The following is a 22,503-nucleotide window of genomic DNA, read 5'->3' as shown; positions in this document are numbered from 1 at the left end:
AGTGCGGATGTGAGTTGCATATTGATACGGAACAGGCCGCCACTTTTCTCGCTGATCTATATATATATATATTTAGTGTTTAGCCATGCGTGCACACGGACGATGATCACTCGGTGGAGCCATGAATCCAGAGGAGCAGACGGTAACGTGGTTGATCTCGCTGGGAGTGCTCAGCTCGCCCAAAAAGAACATAGCGGACCCGGAGGAGTTTCTGAAAAGCTCACTGAGGGATGGGGTCGTCCTGTGCAAGCTCACCGAGCGGCTCGTACCTGGAATCACCCCCAAGGTGAGTTGTCGGTTGAGGGGGAACTGAAAAGGACGCGGGCTCTGAGCTCTTGTTTTGGGGAGGAAAAGGAGGAAGGGAGGGGTGGTTGTTCGATGGAAGTGATACCGACATAACTTCTCCGTGCTGCGGGCCTGACGGTCCTGCAGCTCGGAGTAAGTTCTCTCTCTGGGCACCGAACTACAGCCGCATTTCGGCGGGTTTTTGAGACGTGCTTCTCCGCGGAGCTCGGCTGGCGAAATGTTCCGCATTCTTGACACGAGCGAGTCGGAGTGAAACACCCACCAAACACACGACCCGCTCGGGCAGGGGGAGAGCACTCAAACACCGAGGCCGTGCCGAGGCGACGGAGCAGGTCTCCGCCTCGCTTCTTTCGTTTTTAAACCAACTTTTTATATAGTTAACAACCGCATAGACAGTGGATCTCAAACACACATTATTTTTTATTGAGGTGACAAAACTTAATAAGGATAAATAACAGTTGCAAAGTCGGTTCGTCACTTCCTCCTCGGTCCTTCCCGGTGAGAGCAGCTAGCTTAAAAAAAACCGGAAGTAGCACGGAAATAGCCACTTCTCCCTTGTGAGGTTTAGTCTTTTTACCCTCGTTTGTTGTTCATACTATTTCACATGACAAATAAAACTCTTTTTTTAAATTACAAGCAGTAGGGGGAAGAACCTGAGCGTGTTCATTCCCCAGCGTCCATTGAAGGGGGTGCTTTTATTTTGAAAGTTTGAGGAGTGAGCGGATGTTTTGCTCTATGTCGCAGCTTTGACGTGTCTGCGCTGTAAATGGTTGTGTGTGTGTGTGTTGTGTGTGTGCACGAAGGAGACGCAGGAAGAACCCGCAGTTATTTAATTTTAACTGCAGGTCTCCGCGTTTGGATCATCGCGGCATTGTTGTTCGATTTGCTGTCTGTGTGTAAGTGGATTTACAGCAGCTTTTATTTTTGTAACTCGTAGAGCTTGTGTCAGCTCTCTATCTCCTTTCCTATTTGTTTATATATTTATTATGTGTGTGTTTGTGTGTGTTCAGTACTGCCAGGATCCGAGGACTGAAGCTGACTGCATTTCCAACATCAGGGAGTTCCTCAGAGGATGCTCGTCCTTGAAAGTGGAGGTAAGAGTGTCCTGTCAAGTTTTCCAACCCTGGACGATGTGATCTGTGTGTGTCCCAGAGCGTGATCTCCTTAGTGCAGTTCACAGAGGACACTTCATCTCACTCTCTGCTGGTGTTGTGATCTGCTTAACTGACATATGTTTTCTTTCACACGACCATGTGGAGTGAGCCATGCTAACCGGGTCAGACAGTCACTCACTCACAAGATCTGAGCGAAGCATCTGCTCTCAAATTTGACCTAACTCAGCTTTTAGTTTAGCAAACTGTATTAACTTCCTCATAAATACCCCCCCCCCTTCGCTTTTCATTATTTTTTCCCTGGTTTGTGTCATCTGCAGGTAAAAAAAAACCAAACTCAGACCCTCACTCATGCCCTTCGTTGCTTAGAAGACGTCCTAATGTTGCAAAGTGTTGAATCCTTTGCAGATGTTTGGGGAGTTTTCTCCATCTCCCTGCACCACCCTGCTTCAGACTGGCCACACCGGACAGTAATTTCTCCTCTAGCGTTATAAATAATCTCTTCCTGGTCTTGAATCACATCAGATGGTTTCTTTAAAAGACCGATTGAGTCAGCGGGCCTGGCTCGCTGTGAAGTCAAGTGGTTCAGTAGTTCTGCCCAGCTGGCTTGTTATGTCTGGGAGGTCCCCTTTGCTTTTATCCACGAACCCTGTCGTAGCCCATAATTAGACCTTTTTTTTTTCGCGGCCGACCAGTAGCTCGTGGGCAGAGGCTTTTGGAGATCTGCTGTCAAATGTGTCAGCCAGGGGATGTATGTGGCGCTGTAAAAACGCCCTGCCCAAGCTTTGGTCAGTGATGTGATCATGGTTGAAGAACTTTTCTCTCTCTCTCTCTTTTATTTTTGGCGTATCGAATCGTGCCCGCTTGTCCTGTGACTACACAAAGACTGCAGTCATACCATTTTCACTTCTGCCCTGAGTTGCAGAAAGAGGAAGCAGCAATTATCTCGCAGAGTATCTGTCGTGTTATTATTTCTGCGCTCATGTTTTCAACGCACTACTTTAGAATGTATTTGAAATGGGACTCATTTGAAACTAATGACCCCGGCTATGGTCAAGGTCTCAGCAGTGGCAACGGTTATTTCTGATCCAGCTCAATACGATGACGTCAGAACCGTTTACTCCTTCATTTTGTTTCGTCAGTGCGAATGGATTTTTCCAGTCTGTTCTGCTTTTCATACCACTGGTGTAAAATCATTACGTAAATAGCCAACAAAGCCTTCTCAGTTTGTTTTACATGATGGAAAAACATGCTGAGTAAAAAAAATGGCAATCAAAGACTTACTTGTCACACTTACTTTAAGTCTGAATGAGGTCATACACGACTCCTGACCAGGGCTGTATCACTCAAACTCTATATTTAAGATGTTTTATTTAAAATGTGAAACCTTATCTGCTGGAGGAAAGAGGATAGCCGTCTGAGACAGAGCGAGCATTTGTGAATCACAAATGAGTGTGGCACTGTGTGTTTTAATACAAACCGCTAAGTCACAAAATATGGGTCGTGCGTAACATGTCTGTTTTTATCTCTGTCTTGTAAGCTTTTTCCCCCCAAATCCCTGTGTGCTCTTCATGTTGTGTGCATGTGTGTGTCTGTCTCATTGTTTGTGCGGCAGCCTCTACTTCCCTCCCCCCCTCTCTCTTCATCTGTGTTTACTTACCAAGCATTAGTGTTCAGATCACTGCAATCAGTAGAAAAAGTTCCAATTGTGACTTTCTGTTCTTCCACATCTGATGGATTCCAGGTTCTATGAAAAAATGGTTTCCTTTGTTTTTCTTTTGGTCTGAAACCATCCCCTCTGTTCCTTCTCCATCCAGGGGTTTGAACCGGAGTGGTTATACACAGGCGAGAACTTTGGCAAAGTACTGACCACTTTGCTGGCAGTCAACTTTGCCACACAAGGTAAGAGTTGTCCAGTCTTTCTCTGTATTTCCTTTCGCCTGGGTAATATTCATATGTTTTGTTTTTTTTTGCTTTTACATCACAGTATCCTTATGCATGAAAGAAAATGAGGCATACAAATTAATTTTCTGCATATCATAGATAAATGCTTCTTGAGGATTTCCCCCTAACCCTTTACTTAATGCAAACTCTTTTTTTCCGAGGAACAAGCTTCGATAATAAATGACCATTACTCTTAGTTTCATTTTAGCAGTGGCCAGAGGATGTTTTTGCCTCCATATACCTTATCTAGATTTTCTACTCTGTCCGTGCAGCTCTTCTGTTACCCATGGGCAGCTGGCATGGCAGTGTGTGTTTGCATCACGCTGGGTGCCATATTTACTCATTTGCATCTATAGCATTCATGCACCATGAAGGATATCCTTCTTTGTTGGCTAATTAAGCTCCAGTATGATGCAAAATCCTCTGTGCGGCTGAATCCACACACGTGTACGCTTACTGCTCAAGTGTGTTCCTTTAATACCGACGCAGCATAAAATATTTTGCAGCGCAGTATCGCTACAGCAGCAGTTTAGGCTCGAGAGCCCTTATTTTGGGGCAGTGAAGAGGTAAAACCAGTCCAACTCTCATTGTTGACTGAGAACCAGCAGCATTGATTGTATAATCATCTAGTTTTTCGACCAGTCTGCCACTTCTGCACGATTGGAGAACATTGTCTTTGTGACATTCCTGCATACAAACAGATATGTGCTTGATTGACAGTGAGGATTGGAGCCTGATATAATGGCAGCAGCTAATGTTTTTTTTTCATGCTTGATTATTATATTATGAGTCTGATGTCAGAGCACTTTGAAATCCGGATGCTGAATTTTCATAGAGTCAGAAGTGATGTTTTCAAATAGAATATTAACCCAAATATTCAGTTTAGAGTTATATAAAACAAACGAAGACACCACATCCTCATTATTTAGAAGCTATCAGCTGCAATTGTCTCCCATTTGTGTTTGATGAATTTTATTGTTCTCAGTTTTGACCCATCAATGAACAGGTTAAATGTTTCTATACAATTGCACATAAAAGGAGGGGACAATGCACGGCACCTCGTGAGATGTGGATCAGAAGCCTCTGCCAGTGCTGGGGCTCTGCTTGATATGCAAGGCTTTTATAGGCTGGCCAGTGGCCATGCCTAGCAGCTGTCCTCTCATCTTCAGAGGTGAACTTGATTTGAGGTGGATTAGTCACAAGTTACTTGATATAATCATACAAAAGAGGCCTCTGTGTTTTTACTCATGATCCTCCAAGCCTCCTGAGTTTCAGCTTGAGGTTTTAACGTTTGTTCAGGGTAAATACTTTGAACACTGCTCAGATCTGACAATGCTCGCCACGGAGCACTTGGCTAACAGAAGGGCCTTTAGGGATCCTGTTTGTGCGTGTATGTGTGCAGGGAGTCCAAGAGTCCCACCAGTACACGTGGAATATCCCGCTGCCTAAAGTGTTATTTTAATCGTATCAGTTATGCCTCAGTGTGATGCAACCTGACGTCTCAGCATATGGAAAACAGTAGGGAATCTCCACCACTTTCCCATCTAAACATACATGACATAGATTCCAGAAGACGGGCTGATTAAACGACAAAAAGCGTTTCCATTGCACGTTTCTACTGCCCCCAAGGAAAAGCGCACTTAAGTTTATGTAAATTTGATAGTCTCTGAGTTGAACTCCTTATTTGATCTGAATCAAAGGAGACAAATGGTGCATGCTCACTATTTTTTTCAATCTTTCTGTAATTTGCAGTAGGAAGACACAGTAGACCTTGCTAGCATCCAGTTGGAATGTGAGAGGTAGTCATCAGTGAGTGTGTTTCTGCTTTTCAGCCTGTGTGCGGCTGGGTGGCTGTGATGTGTCACTTTTCAATTGAGTGCTGGGAAAGAAAATTACTACCCCTGTCAGAGCGCCTTGGAGATTGCACTCACTGCAGAACAGCTGGCAGCGACTGAACCTAAATCACTGCTGCAGTGGCTCAGGGGGGGACACTGTCGAGGCTTCGGCTGTAATGTAAATCGCCTCGTAGACTGTATATCTTATAGGAGACAGGTTTGTAGGATATAGGTTTGAATTAGTCAGAAGGAACGTATTTGCTGGACTGCACGATCACTGAGACATATTTATATCATAATGTAAACACTTGAGAGTTCCTTCTCCCCTTTTCCAGCTGCTTGCTCGTGTTGGAGCGGTGCGACAGTTTTATTTAAATCGGTTTGTTCCTTCTGACATTGTAAATGTGTGTGCCCATGTTCACTGTCCTGGGGGTTGTGCAGAGCAGTAGACCATTCTCACTTGAATTGTCATCAAGTGTTTACCTGTGTCAACTCTGACGATGATGTGTTTTCTTGGAGAATTTCAAACATGAACACAACCGAAGTGACCGAGGCTCCATGTTTCCTCTGTTTGTTTGTCCATAGACTGCGGTGCGGAGAGGTCATGTCCGCAGTCCGGCGCCCATTCTCCTAATCAGTCGACGTCTTCACACACACTCTCCTCGGCCAAATCCAAAGGCTCCCTGCGCAGACAATCCAAATCAGTGGTATGCTCTCTTCTGCATGTGTCTACATTCTCTGTCATCTGCTCACTTCATTTTTACATTGGTTTGGTCAAATAATTTGATGTGTTTTCCCCCACATGACTGCACATTTAATTTGTTTACACAACTAGAATGTCTCAGTAGAGCGCATACCTCCTCCAAGGCCCCCAGTCCCTTAATATTCAATCAAGCTGCAGCAAACTACACACGCTCATAAATATGTATCCTCTAAATATGCTGTTTTTCACTGAGATCTATATTATTCCTCTGGAGGTCAGTGAAAATGTAAAAATGTTATTGAAATAGAAAAAAACATCCCGGATGTCCCCCTCTCCCCAGATCAACACCCAAATTGAATGTGTTCTGTCTTAGCCCATGTCCCATCGTCCACCAAGTTTCATGGAAATCTGTGCGGCTGTTATTTTATTATCCTACTTAATTATAACTCTAAACACAAGCACTGTGGCGGAGGTAATGAACAGATCATTATATCAAGAGAAGCACGAAAAGTTGAATCGATAGTTCCAGCCTAATTTTAAAGAAAACTTCTGCAAGTTCAATATGGTGACTATGTATTTTATTGCACTGCACAAGATATGTTTGTTCTTGACTTTTGTCTTTGTGATGCTGACGCCTCTTCAACAGGAGATGTCCGAGAACGGCGGAGGCGGGCAGGCGATGGTGAAGGCCCGCTTCAACTTCAAACAGAACAACGAGGATGAGCTGTCGTTCAACAAAGGTGAAATGATCCTGGTGCTGCGGCAGGAGGAGGGAGGCTGGTGGGAGGGCTCACTCAGCGGCAGGACGGGCTGGTTCCCCAGTAACTACGTCCGGGAGATCAAACCCTGCGGTGAGTCGCAATCATCCATTTCTGAGTGTGGATTTCATTACAAACATTTCTTGGAGCACCATTTGTTGGCAGAGTTACAGTGTTGCTACAGTAAAGAATTATGGTTCAGTTGCATTGTTCCAGCTTTCGAGGGAAGGAGCTGTGGGAAAAAGAAAAATGTCTTTGCCTTGATTTGTGTTCCAACACGGAAATGAATCAACTAAGAATATGATTGTGTGCAGGAGAGAATGTGACATAGAAATGCTTTACTTAAGAGTTTTACTTATTTGTCATTGAAGCACTCTTCTGAAAGGCCTTTCTGAATGATGTATATTTTAAAATTCCAGTACATATTAAATATGTCAAACTGACTTGTAAGATGGTGGTTTTTGTCTGGATATAACTAAATGCATATTATGTTGCTGATTATTACTATGCCTTTCTTCTGAGAATCTGGTTAGTTCTTAATAATCAGTTCTTATCTCCTCTACAGAGAAGCCGGCGTCTCCTAAAGGAACTCAGCTGACTAAGAACTACTACAGTGTGGTGAGTGACACTTCTGATGGGTGCTGTGTGATGTGTACATGTCTACATGTCAGTTAACTTGATTGTTTGTTCTTCATACAGATCTATTTAAAGCTGAAAGGAATTTGTTATTATATATGTTTGCTTGATATTAAAAACTATTGAGTCATTTGGACACCATGCATTTGACAAAATGTAATTGGTCAGTCAGTGATATTTCTAGACAGTAGAGCAAAATATGGAAAGTGATGCATTTTATTTTATAGACACTTATCTGTTTATACAGTTTTCTTGAGTTTTCTTATTTTTAACAGATAAGTATTATTTCATTTTTCATCTACTCTGTATAACCTCTGCATCTCTTTTTGTGTGCACATTGTTAAATTGAACTTGATAAGAAACCGAGGTACTCCTAAATGTTCCTTATCCTGAACCAGTTTCATCTGTTTTGGAAACACTGGTGTTTTCCTGGAATCTGACGGAATTAACAAGAAGTTTTCTGCTGCTTTCGCAGGTGGTACAAGACATCCTGGAACATGAGCGAGAGTTTGTGAAAGAATTACAAACTGTGCTGAGTTCTTACCTCCGACCTCTGCAAGCCAGCGATAAGTAAGAGCCAATAACTAAGAGGGTGATGGATCCATTAATGTGCAAAAGATTTTAAATGAGGAAGACAGAGGTCCGAAATAAGAAGAAAATCTCCTTTGTTAATTGGATGATCCAGAAGGATTGAATTTCAGTGTCTTAATTAATGCTGCACATGATATGATTTTTTTCTGAAATATGTCTGTACTACACTACTTTCATGTTAACTTTCTTTCATTGTGGAAGTTGTAGCACATTTATCGTTCTCTGTAATAAAACTACATCTGTGTGCATTTAGGCTGAGCAGTGCAGACAGCGCCACCTTGTGTGGAAACCTGGAAGAGATCCTGACCTTCCAGCAGGGACTGTGTGTGTCTCTGGAGGACTGTACCAAGTAAGTCAAGCAGGGCAAGGACCTCCATGAAAAGTTTCTATTTAGATCAGATTTGTCATGTTCGGTCATAACTCAAATTCTACACAAAGCATATCATACTTATTTGTAGTATCATTCCTCCCAGACCTCTAATTAATTTATTTACAGAACAAATATTAACTTGCTGAAATATTGTTATCAAGCTACCACCTTTGCACAATTTATTTTATAAATATGCATGTTGTCTGGTACTTTCCTTTGTGCACTTTCGTGGGGAAAATAACATGCAAAACTGCTGGAATGCAAATATCTACCGTGGGGTGGAAAGAAAACATGTAAATACAACTAAGGTATCGTTTGCAATGGAAATTGGAAAAGTGTGCACAGTGTACAACTAGCCAGTTTAAAAAAAATGCTAGAACCATCTTGCATCATGAGTAAAAAATTATTTTTATGATTCAGTGTATCATCAGGGCAAACTTTTTGCCTCGGTCACTCTCCTTCTCCTAAGCCGTTTTACATTCTTCACTTCATCCACCTCTCTGACCCTGTCTCTGTGTTTCCGACCTTGCAGAGTCCCAGAGGGCCAGCAGCGAGTGGCGGGCTGCTATTTAAACCTGATGAGTCAGATCAAGACTCTCTACCTGGCTTACTGCTCCAGCCATCCATCAGCTGTCTGCATCCTGACGGACCACAGGTCAGCCCCTGCACACTAAACATAGCAGACAGCCATTCATTACACAGCCAGTGGAGAAGTCTTGCTAGTGAATTACATTTGTCCGAGGGGGAACTGAAACGGACAGTGCAGACTTAAGTTTTGAGTCATTTCACTGAAGTTTCAGTTGGAAGTCCTGCATTTAAAAAATGGCTTTTGATTTAAATATCCCTTGTGCTGATGTTTAAGAAATATGGTGTAATTATAAAAAAAAAATGTAAAAGATCAAACCATTTTTTAAAATATAAGCATCAAAGGTGTTCACTCTGTTGTGGATCAAAGGCAAACAGTTCTTTAAACTATTGATTTAAAACCCCAACATGCCCTGAAACTTTGTTTATCCACTGAACTTTTCCATGTAATTTGTGTTGTTTTTCTGTGAAAGTTTAGATGGATTATTACTGAATTAATTTTCGGGCCACCTAATGTTTTCTACTGATGAGCTGCAGTTAATTTTTCAGCCAGAAGGTGTCAGCCTTTCCATTTGCTAATGCCCAGGATGTTAATTGTCCCTGGTCCCTGTGCACAGAAATTTTCTGTCTCTCCATTTGTAATTCAAATGCTGTGATCTAAAGGCAGAGGGACACCCTGCCATGAATCTGTGCTGCACAGATCAAAGATCACTGTGAAACAGCAGAGTGAACACGGTGACATTTTAATAACGTGGTACGTCAGTTTCTACACTGAGACATGCAAAGCAAGTTGAATTAGAAACAGGAAGAAGCCAACTGTTGACAGGATGTATATACATGTAGTTGTGGTTAAAGACAAGCGAGACGCTTGTTTCCTCACAGTGAGCACCTTTTGTGTTGCAGTTCAAGAAGTGGTTATTTGTCACATTAACACAGTGTTGCCAGCTCGTGATGCTACAGGATACTGCATGACTGAAGCTCTGGATCTTTCAGAGAATGTTAGCGTGCTCGCTGAGATGTGAACATGTGGAGGTTTCAAAAACCAAACCGATGACCTAATTTATGTGGCCTGTCAAACTGTGTTAGCCCCATTACAGTTGATGGTAATGTGCACCAATATTATGATACTCTGTCAAAGTGTTGGCGTGATCTGCAGTCACACCGAGACTCACTTTCCAGACCTCGTGGTTTATTTTCCAGAAATTGGTCTAAATATTAAATTCATCATCAAAACTGTGATATTGAAAAGAAAAAACTTCAGTATACTGTTCATTGACCCGTTCCCATGAAAAGAGGCAGTTTTTTCTGGTTCTAAGTAACATGAACTGAAAAGTATGTCTACTTTTATATACATCATTTTACTATTTTCAACCCTGTGTATGTCGATAAGGTCTCCTGCTGCGTTATACGCAGAAAATAAGTGGAGTGTATGTGTGTTGTGTATGTGCAGATGCAAAATGATTAAATTGATATTGAAATAGATCGTACTTAGCTTTAGTCCAAGCTGTGATGCGATTCATTCTTTTTGTTTTGTTGAAGCATTGATGGCACAATGAAGAACCTTAAACTTTACAGTCAGGGTGCTCTGTGTTCTGTAGCCTCAGCAAAACACTTGTTACCAATAACTGAGGATAACACATGTCTGTTTGTGTCTGTGTGTGTCTGTGTTTTTTTTTTGCAGTGAAGAACTAGACAAGTTCATGGAGAGCCAGGGAGCCACTGCTCCGGGGATCCTGACCCTGACCTCCAGCCTCAGTAAGCCCTTCATGAGGCTCGACAAGTACCCGACCCTGCTGCAGGAGCTGGAGAGACACGTGGAGGTACAGAAAGACATTTTTAAATACATATTCAATATTACTTCATAGGGAAATAAGGAGGTTCAAATTAATAATGAAAAGTGTTCCCATATTTAACTGCTCATTCAAATTCTGTTGACTTTATTTACCTCCAATAACTAAATGAATGCTAAAACCTGACAACGTGTATTAATGGGAAGTAAAAATGAACGAGTCTTTCTCCTTCTGTCTCCATCTTCCTTTCTATACCACAATTGCTTTAATATGAAACACTAGTCCAAGCTCCTTCATTTAATTTGATGTGTTGCTTGTTTCCATCACAGGAAGCCCACCCAGACTACACTGACATCGTAAAGGCAACGTCAGTATTCAGGAGCCTCGTGGTAAGTCTGGTAATCCAGAGAGCTCTTCCTACTTGAACCAGGTTTAAACTCAATCTTAAAATTGTGACTGTTAAAATGAGGCTGAAATAAATCTTCATGGTAGATTTATACCATTCTCCTGGATGCTTTGTATTATCAGAAGTAATAATTCAGTCCCACTAAAGAATTAAGTTATGTCCTATGTGTTTCTTTTTCTTTTATTCACAATTTGATTATTTCCCCCTCATTGTCAGTGATGCTACAAATGATTGACAGTGGAATGTACCATAGCACCTCACAGCCCTGTGTGACAGGAGTGTAATGGAAGTGTGTGAGCCTTTTGGGTGAAAATCTGGTTCTTACAGTGGGTGTGAACGGAAAACATGCTAAAGATTTGGATTAGAAAAAGGGAGAGAACCTTAGTTCTGACACACAGTTTCCCTGGTAGAGCTTTGAGCTCTGTGTAAGACCAGGTGAGGTGACTCACACATGTTTCTTCCGCAGTGCTGCACAGGAAAATTGGGGGGGGGGAGTAGGAATCGCACAATGCTGACAATTGTAATTTAAAAGACTGTGTGTGTGTTTTGCGTGTGTGGTTTGCATGTGTGGTTGGGTGGGAAGGCTCTGAGAAAGTCTAGTTCCCTCTGCAGTACCTGGTCTGCAGAACCTCTTTTTGTATTCTGCACAGTGGAAAATGGATGATGTTGCATTATCATTTCTTCTGCTTGAATAGGGAGAACCCCTGCCAAGCACGTGAGAGTTTACTACTTGAAGCTACAGCTTTCTCCTCATACCTGACAATGAATTTAAAGAAACACGTGGACATTGATTTTTTTCTAAAACTGCAAATAAGCCAGTATTTCTTAAAGGATAGAAACTATATTGTTCAACAACAGGTCGGTTAAATGTATTAATGACGTCTACCAAAAAGGAAGCATCTCAATTTTGAGAGAAGGTGTCAACATGGGCTTTAGACTTTAAACTCCCTAATTCCAGGTATCTGTTAATGTACACTGCAAATACATCTCCAAGGCAGACCCGTGCATTTGACAGTTTCTGTGAATGTTTAAATCATTTGTCATCTTCATAGACTGATAAATATGATGTGTGTGTTGGTGTTTAGTCGCAGTGCCAGGAGCTTCGGAAGCGCAAGAACCTGGAGCTCCAGATCTTGTCGGAGCCTGTGCGGGGCTGGGAGGGAGACGCCATGAAGAGCCTGGGCCAAGTAGTCTACATGTCCCAGGTCCATGTGAAAAATGGGTCCAGTGAGGTGAGAGAGCTGTGTTTGGTTCAGTTTTCATGCGAATTGTTGGAGTTGGCTTTCTAAGGCAAATGTGAAGACAAGAGTGCCAAGGGTGCCTTTCAGTCAAAGTGGATAAACTTCTCTGTGCCTATTTAAAAAAAAATGTATACACATCTGTAAATTATTCCATGGAAAATTGGTGAAAATGTGAAAAAATCCGGCACACATCAAATCTTTGATCCACCCTTTTGTCTTGATCCACCCCCCAAATCTTATCGATTCTTTCCTGGCCCACGTGCCATCCATCAACCAAGTTTTGTGGAAATCCGTTCATTAGTTTTTGGAGTAATCAAACAAAACAAACGGACTTGGGTGAAAACAGATCTAATTATCACTGCTTTATCCCAGTTAAGCCTGAACTGCTGTATAACCAGTACAGTTTGAATCGTCTAAATTGTTCTTGATGTTAAACTACAATCTAGACCGATGCATCGACCTTCACCATTTCAAGAAAATGCTACACATTTTTCATTTTTTTATTAATTGAGATGATATGACTGCGTTTTCTGCTGAAGTGAGACTATGGTGTTTGACGCAGGTAAACAGACAGGAAGTGTGAAAAGCAGCTTTCGGTGAAGCGCAGTTGACTCTTTTCCTTGTTAATCCCAGCAGGTTCTCCATTTTCAGAAAAATGAAACTTTTATCATCATCTAAATGTGTAATCAGTTCAGACAGTCCATCTAAAATCCACCCTCCTTTACAACTAAGTCAGTGTCAGAACAGAAACGAGTGTAGGCCGCACGCAGCCTGAAAAACAGCTCCTTTTTGTGTTGTGTCTGTTTAGGGGTAGGCTTTTATTTGATGGTGGGAAGAAACATACTCATTTGGATTCCCTGTCTTTTGATCACTGCCAACCACTTTCCAACCACCGTACCTGTCACCATATTTCTTTAACAGCTGAACATTCATCTTATTTTCCATTCATATATGGCGCAACGGCTTTCCCATACCCATATCTAGTTGCTTACCTGAGCTGCATTATGCCAGTGTCAGCTATAATGATGGCTTTAGCGTCAGTAGGTGCAAAATAAACTGGAACGCATGTTGGTTTTTGATGAGCAACATGATGAACAACCTTTAGAGCTGCTGGCACCCTCCACTCCATGGCAAGACAAAAACTGTATGTCAGAGAACACTGTTGTTTAACCAGCGACTTACTGTTGCCGTACATGTGTGCAGGAACTCAAACTTCATATTGCAACCAAATGTTTTTCTGTTTCTCTTTTACAGGAGAAAGAGGAGCGCTATTTAATGCTTTTTCCAAATATGTTGGTCATGCTCTCCGCCAGTCCCCGAATGAGTGGATTTATTTATCAGGTGAGCGTTAGCATGTGTTGATCCGTTATCAATAGAAAAGTAAAACCCAAAATAATCTCACCATTCGCTTGGTTTAATAAGATCATTTACAATTCAACAAATCCCAAAATTATAGGTTTATGTAAGATTTAGCATTTTTGGATGTAAGCCCACATATTTCATTAATTTCAGTCGATAGCAACGTATCGTGGCTAAATGGCCTCTGCGTATGACATGGTGTCTTATTTCCTCTCCCTCTTGTACCATTCAGGGAAAGCTGCCGCTGACGGGCACCACAGTGACGAGACACCCAGAGGATGCAGACAGTGCTCACTTTGCCTTTGACATCACAGGTTTGCATCTGAAGCTCTTCTCCTTCAGTTTGTTTGTGGAAAAAGCAATAATGCATAATGACAACATATCATAATGAGAGGATCTTGAACAGTTTTGGGAATATGGCTTCAAAACTCGCAAGTGCTCACAGTTGCATCTCCAACCTCGGCTAACTAGGGCTATTTTAGGACCTGAAATTCAGTAATATTTTCAAAACTTGGTTTGCGCCTTCTCCAGAGTTTGCCCTCTACTCCCCCTTGTCTTTTACCTGAGCTATCTGAATCAACTCACCCAAATGCTCGCTGTAAGTTACCCGGGCACCTTCCTGCTCTATTCTCAAATTGACTGGAGATGCTGACTCCTTCGATCTCTAAATGCCACCTGCGTAATGTGGGTTTTTGTAAATGTTGTTTCTTGTCAGCTTTTTGTAACTTCCACTGAAGTCTGTCTATGTGTGTTTGTGCGTGGGTTTGTGTGTGTATTGCAGGAAGCATGATTGATCGAATGACAGTGCTCTGCAGTAGTCCCCAGGAGTTGCAGGAGTGGCTGGAGCACCTTCAGCCCTTCACCAAAGGGGGCAGCCCTGTAGGCACCATTGCAAAGGTTAGAACGCACACGCATGCAAGCAAGCGCGCATCAACATACACAAGTACACAAACACACACATAAACACCATTGAGTCAAATCCGTACTGAAACTGAACCTGTGATAAGGTGTGAACCTTTTTACGAATTTTCTCACCCTGACACGATGAACATGACTTTCACACTTTCATTGTACAGTCATCATTTTTCGATTGGCACACAACCGCTTCTCTTCTTTCCACATAGACTGTTGAGGGAAAGCCACTGAGCATGGTGGGTACCCCAACTCACCTGTCCCACCCGGGCAGCATCAGCGCCATCAGTCGAGGCCCCCTGGAACCACCAAAGATCAGCAAGCCGTGGTCGCTCAGCTGCCTCCGCCCCGCGCCTCCCCTCAAACCCTCCGCTGCACTGGGCTACAAAGAGGTAGGAGTTAGAAAGCGTCTCAAACAAAACCACACTTGCTGGATGTGCATCTATGGTAAGCAGTCTGGCAGTGAGCTGTTACTGCAACCGAGAGAAGTCTCTTCACCCACGTCGCCCTCTGTCCTCCTTTCTATCTCTATTTGGATTTAGACCCAGACGTCTGTTTAACACAAATGTCTTCACGAAACACACAAGTTAAATTCCCACACATGCCTTTAATCCATTCAAATGACTGACATGGCACCTGTTCAGAAGTATAAGATACAAGTGCTCCAGGTTGATGAGAATAGATTTAGTGGTTCAGTTCGTGTAGCCTGAACTGTGTGGTCACAGGCTCTTAAAACCGTGTACTGCTGTGATGCAAACAGGAAAACCCACATTTAAATTAGTTTTCTGTAGAATTTGTGAGCCATTTATATAAATTACACAGTGACTGGAAAGGAGCAGCAAACATTTTTGTTATTATTGTTGAGTAGTAGATAGAGTCAGAGTCCTTTCCGGGTCAGTTTTTGCAAACTGGCCGACCCATGTTAATTTAGTGTACATTTTGTTGCGAGTACCTAACCCAGTGCAGGACTCTATAGATAGAATAGATTTGAAACTGTCCATGTGTGTCTAAATCAAAACCAGTTATGCTGTAGTCCTCAGGAAGTTAATTCCAGTAACAGTAGAATGATCACCGCGTCTGACTGGCACCTAGTGAAACACGAGTTACTAACTTCTCGTGTTGGATGTGTGTTGACGGTCACTCTGAAGCGCATGCGGGAAGCAGAAGCTTTACTTCTTAGTCAGCGCTCGGTTGTGGAGAACCCCCACAGTTTTGTGAGTTAGATATACAGTATATTTACAGTGTCTGTACATCTTTAAAAACTATATTCACATATTCCTCTTCTCCCACCTTGAGAAAACAACCGGTTTACGGCTCGCTGGGTCTTTTTCTCTGCTCTGCAGAGATAGCATGCATAGTCCTCTGAATGCATGACCTTCTTGCTGCTATTTTTTAATGCTATTTTTTTAAACACATAATTATTACCCTTTGCTGCAAAGACAAACCGTAGGTGAACTGCAAAGGGGCTATAGAAATGCTCACTACCAGCTCTCTATCACATCTGTCTCTCATCGTATTTTTCATGCACATTTCCTCTTTTTCTCTCTCTCTCCATCTTGCCTCCTGTAGAGGATGTCTTATATCATGAAGGTAAGGTTAGAACACTCTGTTTCTCTGTGTGTTCGTGTGTGCGTGTGTTATCCCCAGGTTTGAGCTGGTATGCGATCGCTTTGTTTGCTTCACTCCTCCCTCATTGTCATCTTGTTGGTTTCCTGTTCTCTGTGGCTCTGCGTCTCTCTCTCTCTTCTCTCTTTCTCTCTCTCTCTTAGTCAAAGAACGACTCACCAAAAAACACTGTGTAGTAATTTCTTCTCGGATACTATTTTTGGAAATGTGGGTTGAGAGTGCACAATAGAGTCAAATGTCATTCAGCCCTGAATGTTATATGCAAATGAATCACATTTGCATACTGAGGAGCCTGAAAATCCTGTCAAGGTTGCAGTTTCCTGTTTCTAAAAAAGCATTGATTTCCTTTCCATAATGTCTACAGTTTCATCAGACATTCCAATAATGTACTTGTCCGTCATTCGCCCGGTGGCTTCAAACAAAACTCCAAACTCCTCGTTTATGTTTGCACGTGAATTTCTGCAGCTCCCAAATCAAATTAAGTGATTTATCTCCATGCGCTCCTTACTACTCATCGATTCCAGGCAGGTATACATGGTGTTGGCGTGACACTGACACACCACCCTGCTCCACTGGCCCAACCAATGTGGCACAGGCCACAGGAAACCAAGCCTAATAAGGAGAGATCCTCAGATCAGCTGAATTAATATGAATCCCTCAGCTTCACGGGCTCTAAAGACATGATTCAGTCAGTTACTCTCCTGATCTGTGGTTGCTTGTCAGGATGCACCATGAATGGGTCGACTACCTGTTTTCTCTGTTACGTGCTCGTCTTAGCTTCTCCTTTTCAGTAACAAATGACATACTTTCAAGTTTGATAAGAATATGTCTGCAGTAAGTTAAGTCACAAGTTAGCGCCACACTTTCAAATCAGCTTTAGCACATCAGCAGTTTGTTTGACTATTCACCTCACACCTCATCTTTAATGTTCTCATGGGAGGAAATCGTCACAAACTGACGGCTGTTGTCTGAAACATGAAATCTCTCATTTATAAAGTTAAAGGTAGTGTCACAGTGATGAAGAACATCTTTACTTCCCCTCCTGGGTTTGAAAGCAAATGTTATCGGACTTGAATAAAGAGGAATTAGGTTTTTCTTCATGCTTCTGCTTTTCGTCAAGAAGGATTCATATCGGCACAGATGGATTAGATGGGTGCTTCGCTCCCAGTCACCACCACATGCTTGCTGCCTTGTTCGTTGATGGTATTTTGTTCTTCGATGTTGTCCGTTCACAAGGGACGCGCGTCCCTGTGAGCTTGCATTCTGTTTGGTTTGAAGTCTTGGCTTTACAGGTGTGTGTAGCGGTGTGTGCTTGTGTGTTTGTGTGAGTATGTGTGTGTGTTTGTTTGTTTTAAGACTAAATTGAATGTTTCGCTACTCCAGGACTCCAGCAAGAGCCCGCGGCCCATGAAGAAATTTCTGCCAGGCAACAGGAAGAAGGAGCGGAAGCCCTCAGATGACGAGGTTCAAATAAGGAAAAGTAGGAGTTTTAACTTATTTATATGACGGTTTAAGGGAAACATGAGAAACAACCTAATACAGGCTTATATTAACTTATAAATACCTACATTTGTATTCTTTGTGTGGTTTTAATTCTATTATGGTTTTTACCTCCATTAAGAACTTATATTTCCCCCCCCTGTCCAATGTTTGATTGGTTCGTTCGTTTGTCAACCAGATTACACCAAAAACCTTAATGGATTCCCACATCCATGATTGTTTTTCACTTTCTCTAACATTGTCTTGCGCTTCCTGACATTTTCACCCGATTCCCAGGGATTTGTAATCGTGGGTCTATATTTTGGTATTAAGCTCAATAATTGATAGAAATGATTTCATTTCTAGAGTGGTTTGATATTGAAACTCTGAAATTAAACCTTAAGAAGTTGTAAGTCTCATTCAAACGTTGGGCAGGCAGCTGTGTCCACTTGGAAAATCCAGTTCTGAGGCCCCTGTTTACATCAATAATATAGAGGACAGGCGTTAACTGCACCAGTGCAATGTGGGAAATTTGTATTACCTCCACCAAGGACATTATGTTTTCATTGGTGTTTACCTGTCTGTTTGTTTGTATTTATGATTCTTAATCTGCTTTTGTCAGGCACGGCCGCTCTGGAGGAGGATGCTCAGATCTTGAGGGTGATTGAGGCGTATTGCACAGGAGCGAGCCTGCACCAGACCACCACAGGTGTGTGTGTGTGTGTGTGTGTGTGAGACTAATAGATTCTTTAATGCCTTCTCAGACAGCACTTCCATAGCAACTAATATAGCCGTGTATCAACGTTTCTTCTTGATTTGTCTGTGTGTTTATATGCAGCGGTGCGGAAAGAGTGCATCCCTCAGGTGCTCCTACCAGAGGAAGAGAAGATCATTGTGGAGGAGATGAAGAGCAACGGGCAGACAGTCATTGAGGAAAAGTAAACATATTATAACTTTGAAAAAAAGGCTGTTATTTAGTTGTTGTACCAACAGCGACAAAAAAGGATTTGTCATTGTTTGAATTTGGATCCTAATTATCTCTGTTATTAGATTCAGAAATATGATATTGATCCAATTTTGGTCAAGGAGGTCTGGATCTTTACTCAGACTGACCTCGGCTCAGAAGCCAGTGTGACCTTCATGTTCAAATGTGTTGCTGTATAATGACAACGCCACCTGCTTTATTTATTGAGCAGCTAAAAATAAATATGGATATTGTCGTTCAACCCTCATCGTCGTTTGGTTTGTCTTCAGGAGCCTGGTTGATGCCGTGTATGCTTTAAAGGACGAGGTTCATGAACTGAAAAAGGTGAGTTTTAACTACTGATCAAAACTTTCCTTTTACTTCAGTATATTTTCACTTCTTTTCCTGTTTTGAGATATAAATTCCGTACAGTGTCTTATAAACTGTTAATTATATGTTCATATGCTGCTTTTAAATGCTAAACTGGTCCTCTGCATCTGGGTTTCTTGCAACAAGGAACGTTTTTTCTGTTTGTTAAACATTGTCACTGTCCAAATGTTTTTACAGGAGAATAAGTGGATGAAGCAGTTTCTGGAGGAAGAGCAGAAGTCTCGCAAGGAGCTGGAGCGAGTTGTCCGAAAACTGGCCAAGACGGGCCAGAAGAATGATTGTGCTTGGGATGACGCCGGCCACTGAACGCCTCCCTCTGATCATCCTCATTCTAGTGTGCCTGTGTGTGTGTGTGTGTGTGTGTGTGTGGGGGTACCTTTTACTGTGTGTAAGCATGCTTGCAGAGGGACAGGAAGGTGTGCGTGTATTTTTGTGTATCTGTCTACGTTGCGTCTCCGTATTTCAATCACACAAGAGCAGAGTTGGACTCCCTCTCTGACGATGACTCTTGGAGACTCTTGGCTTAATCTGACGTCATGGTGAAATCCGTCTTCCTCGTCCAGACCCACTGGACGAGAGACACGAGTCCGCTTCCTCCCGAAGCAGATCAGCTAAACCAAGACTGGTAAAATGGGATGTTACAAACGTACCTCCTCTCGGCTACTGGCACTGTGAACCTGCCCCGGCAAACAGAACAATTTTGGACGAGGACAAAACAAGTTCTCTGCTGCTTCTCTTGCTTCAGTCGGCAGTAGAGTTCTAAGCCATCGAGTCCAATAGGTTTTCTCTTGCATGCACTTCAGTTACATACAGGACTTTTTCTTCTGTTCGCATCCTGATGTTTTTCTTGTCTTTGTATTTTTATTTGTCACAAGGACCGACCGTGGGGAAATCTATTGACCTGTCATGAGTGTGTGTAATTGCCGTTTTTTGTAACATTTCAGACAACATTTCACTTTACAAGTTTCCAGCCGGTTGTTGTGGCCGTTTCAATCAAATCAACCAGGTTCAGCTCAACGTCTTAAACTCAGTGGTTGCCCATGACTGTTGATCGACAAACTGCATGAATGTACAGTGTTTCTGCAGAATCCTGCATCAGAAATGTGACACGATTTTCAGATATTTAGTCCAAAGCTATCAGGGATGCAGCTGCAGTAAAAATAGTAAAGGCTTAACTATCATTTATTATACAAGAGCAAATAATGTCTTTGATATCTCCCCTACTCTTCTTACTAAAATATATTCAATCATTTTACTCATTGACATAGCCTGGCTTTATTTTGGATTTTTTAAAAGTATTCTTTATTTATTGCTCACCCAAGCATTTAATTGTTGTGTTGGCCTTGTTGATATAGTTTTGCCGCCTTTTACATCTGTTTGGATTTTTTTGGTTATTAATCAAACCAAACTGATGGATGAAGGCAGAACATATGTCTTTGTTTGGGCCAAGGGAAAAGAGGAAGGGGGTTTTCATTACAAAAGAGGAAACATGTTAATGAATGAGTCTGCTGGACAATTCAAAGGTTTTTTGTTCAGTCTCGTACAGAACTGACAGAGACAGACTGAGGAAATCCACCCAGTGAGATTCGTTTGATGGTGTAGAGTAGAGCTGAACTGTCTAAGTGCCTCCCAAAGGGGTCGTGAAACTTATAACTGAGTTTAACACCAGACTGGGACTAAATGCAGGATTTATATTGAAAGTGTCCGAGATGGATCATTGTAATATTTGAATGAGATTGGCTCAAACTCAATGGGCGTATATGGGGTCTGAAATATGAACGGGGCTCAGCATGTGATTTAAGATGCAGCCTCTCAGTGGGGACTCTCGGCGGTACATTTCCTCATGCGGTTGAGCGTGTGCACTGTCAACACTTATCTATTCTTGCAGCGCTGCAGAGCAGCAGTGGATGCTATTGAAATGCAATAAGTGACTGCTTTACTGATTGACCTCTGGGTCAGTCACAGCACCATGAACCAGATTTGGAGAAATTGCAATAATGAATGAATTAACCCAGTTTATTAACCAAAATATAGGACCACAGAATGTGGCTCAGTTAGCTTGTTTATCACGTTCAAATTTGCCTTTATTTAATCAAGTCCTCTTGGTTGATGTTGATTGTTTAAAGATCGCTGACCAGGTCCCAGTTTTCATTACAAGTCATATAAAATGTTGTAATATTGTTATACTGTACAATCCATGTTGGGAATCGCTGTTTTTGCATGCACCTCTTTACAGGGAGGTCAGGGCACCGTGTAGGGAACAAGGCAGCACTGGTACATCTCTTGCGGAGTCGCTGTCTTGCTCAAGGGCACGTAAGCAAGGTCGGTTCTTACCCAGCTGCAGGGACCGATTTTAAACCGCTGTTCCTATTCCAACATGCAGATTCTCCCCGGCGCTACACAGACTCTGCTGCCTGCACAGATGTGTGACTGTCTCATCATATCTTTGCTGTTGAGATTAACATTGTTGCTCATTCTGTATTTTGAATTGTTTTCATTGAGTCTAACATACTGTAGTTTTCAATTCCCCAAAGCCTCATTGAGCACTTACTAGTGGGAAGGGGCTGAACTCCGTTTTTTTTTTATCTTGTTTGAAATCACATCTCCAGACCACTGTGTGTAATGTTTTTGAAAAGTTCTTCTATGCAATTGTTGTTGTTGCAAAGTATTGTCATTGCTTCTTTTTTTTTTCTAGACACTCTGTTACTTTATGTTTGGAATGGTCATCCTTTTATTAAAAGTTTAATATAACATGTGGAGCTTGACATCAATGTCCCAAAACGGAAAAGTCCAAACACTGAAACGAGGTGAGGTCACGGTTGACTTGGAAATCCCGACTGGTTCGTCCTTTTCCACGCAGCATTCAGCACTTCTGCACTTCAGGAATTTGCAGGTTGTTAAGATTTGACTGCAGGAAACTCTTCGCAGGACGGAAAGGAGTGACTAGAATAGATGACATCCTGTGCGAGAGCATCGCCTCTGCATCTTAAACACACCTCCATACATAATCACATTTTCCATTCTGAGTTTTTTTTATGATGTCTGAGGTGCTGACTTCAAACTTGCACTGCATTTTACTTTTGATGGTAGGGAGGGAGTTAGAACCTTCTTTTTAAATTACTCATGTCCCACTGGAGATAAAGCCTAATAGTCATCACGCGAGTTAAAGTTGCTTCTAACTCATACCTGGAGGATAAGGTGGAGCCAGCAGTTAAATATAAACTGATATGTTTTGTAATATGTCATCTTTAATGTTTCAGCCCCTTCCTTTACTGGGAATCCGGAATACTGAGAATAATTTCCTGTCTTTTCGGTAGCCATTGGTCTAAATCAAATTTTCCACTGTGTCAAAATTGAATGGCAGATATCACATAAGGTAGTCTTGTGATGCATCACAGTGAGTCTTTAATCTATGATAATTTGTGTCAGTCATATTATCACTGTGAAGGAATCATACTGTTCCAGCAGAGGAATAAGAAAAATTAAAAGTTCATTG

General features: G+C 42.1%; 1 protein-coding gene across 2 annotated transcripts; it reads left to right on the top strand.

Annotated features, from left to right (window-relative positions):
* Positions 1 to 21,760, top strand: arhgef6 (Rac/Cdc42 guanine nucleotide exchange factor (GEF) 6). Of its 2 annotated transcripts, XM_062393619.1 has the most exons (22): positions 1 to 286; positions 1,317 to 1,400; positions 3,236 to 3,320; positions 5,783 to 5,904; positions 6,547 to 6,751; positions 7,224 to 7,276; positions 7,770 to 7,864; positions 8,139 to 8,234; positions 8,788 to 8,910; positions 10,522 to 10,660; positions 10,960 to 11,019; positions 12,122 to 12,268; positions 13,532 to 13,618; positions 13,869 to 13,950; positions 14,418 to 14,533; positions 14,761 to 14,940; positions 16,118 to 16,138; positions 17,558 to 17,654; positions 18,276 to 18,362; positions 18,492 to 18,591; positions 18,908 to 18,962; positions 19,185 to 21,760. In XM_062393619.1, exons 1-22 carry the CDS (start codon positions 122 to 124, stop codon positions 19,311 to 19,313), a joined length of 2,328 nt encoding a protein of 775 aa, XP_062249603.1. In that variant the 5' UTR covers positions 1 to 121; the 3' UTR covers positions 19,314 to 21,760. The 2 variants fall into 2 exon arrangements, with proteins under 2 accessions (XP_062249603.1, XP_062249604.1); XM_062393620.1 differs by lacking the exon at positions 16,118 to 16,138.
* The last annotated feature ends 743 nt before the right edge of the window (positions 21,761 to 22,503 follow it).

Source organism: Platichthys flesus, chromosome 8 (genome assembly GCF_949316205.1).
Source record: "Platichthys flesus chromosome 8, fPlaFle2.1, whole genome shotgun sequence".
Lineage (NCBI taxonomy): Eukaryota > Metazoa > Chordata > Actinopteri > Pleuronectiformes > Pleuronectidae > Platichthys > Platichthys flesus.
Note: the sequence above shows the minus strand (reverse complement) of the source record. Positions and strands in the feature narration are given on the sequence as shown.

Bases quoted from the DNA above. Each gene is read 5' to 3' on its own strand.
- arhgef6 (XM_062393619.1), top strand. From the start codon at position 122: ATGAATCCAGAGGAGCAGACGGTAACGTGGTTGATCTCGCTGGGAGTG. The intron at 1,401-3,235 runs GTAAGAGTGTCC...TTCTCCATCCAG, and splicing joins GCTCGTCCTTGAAAGTGGAG to GGGTTTGAACCGGAGTGGTT. The intron at 7,277-7,769 runs GTGAGTGACACT...CTGCTTTCGCAG, and splicing joins CTAAGAACTACTACAGTGTG to GTGGTACAAGACATCCTGGA.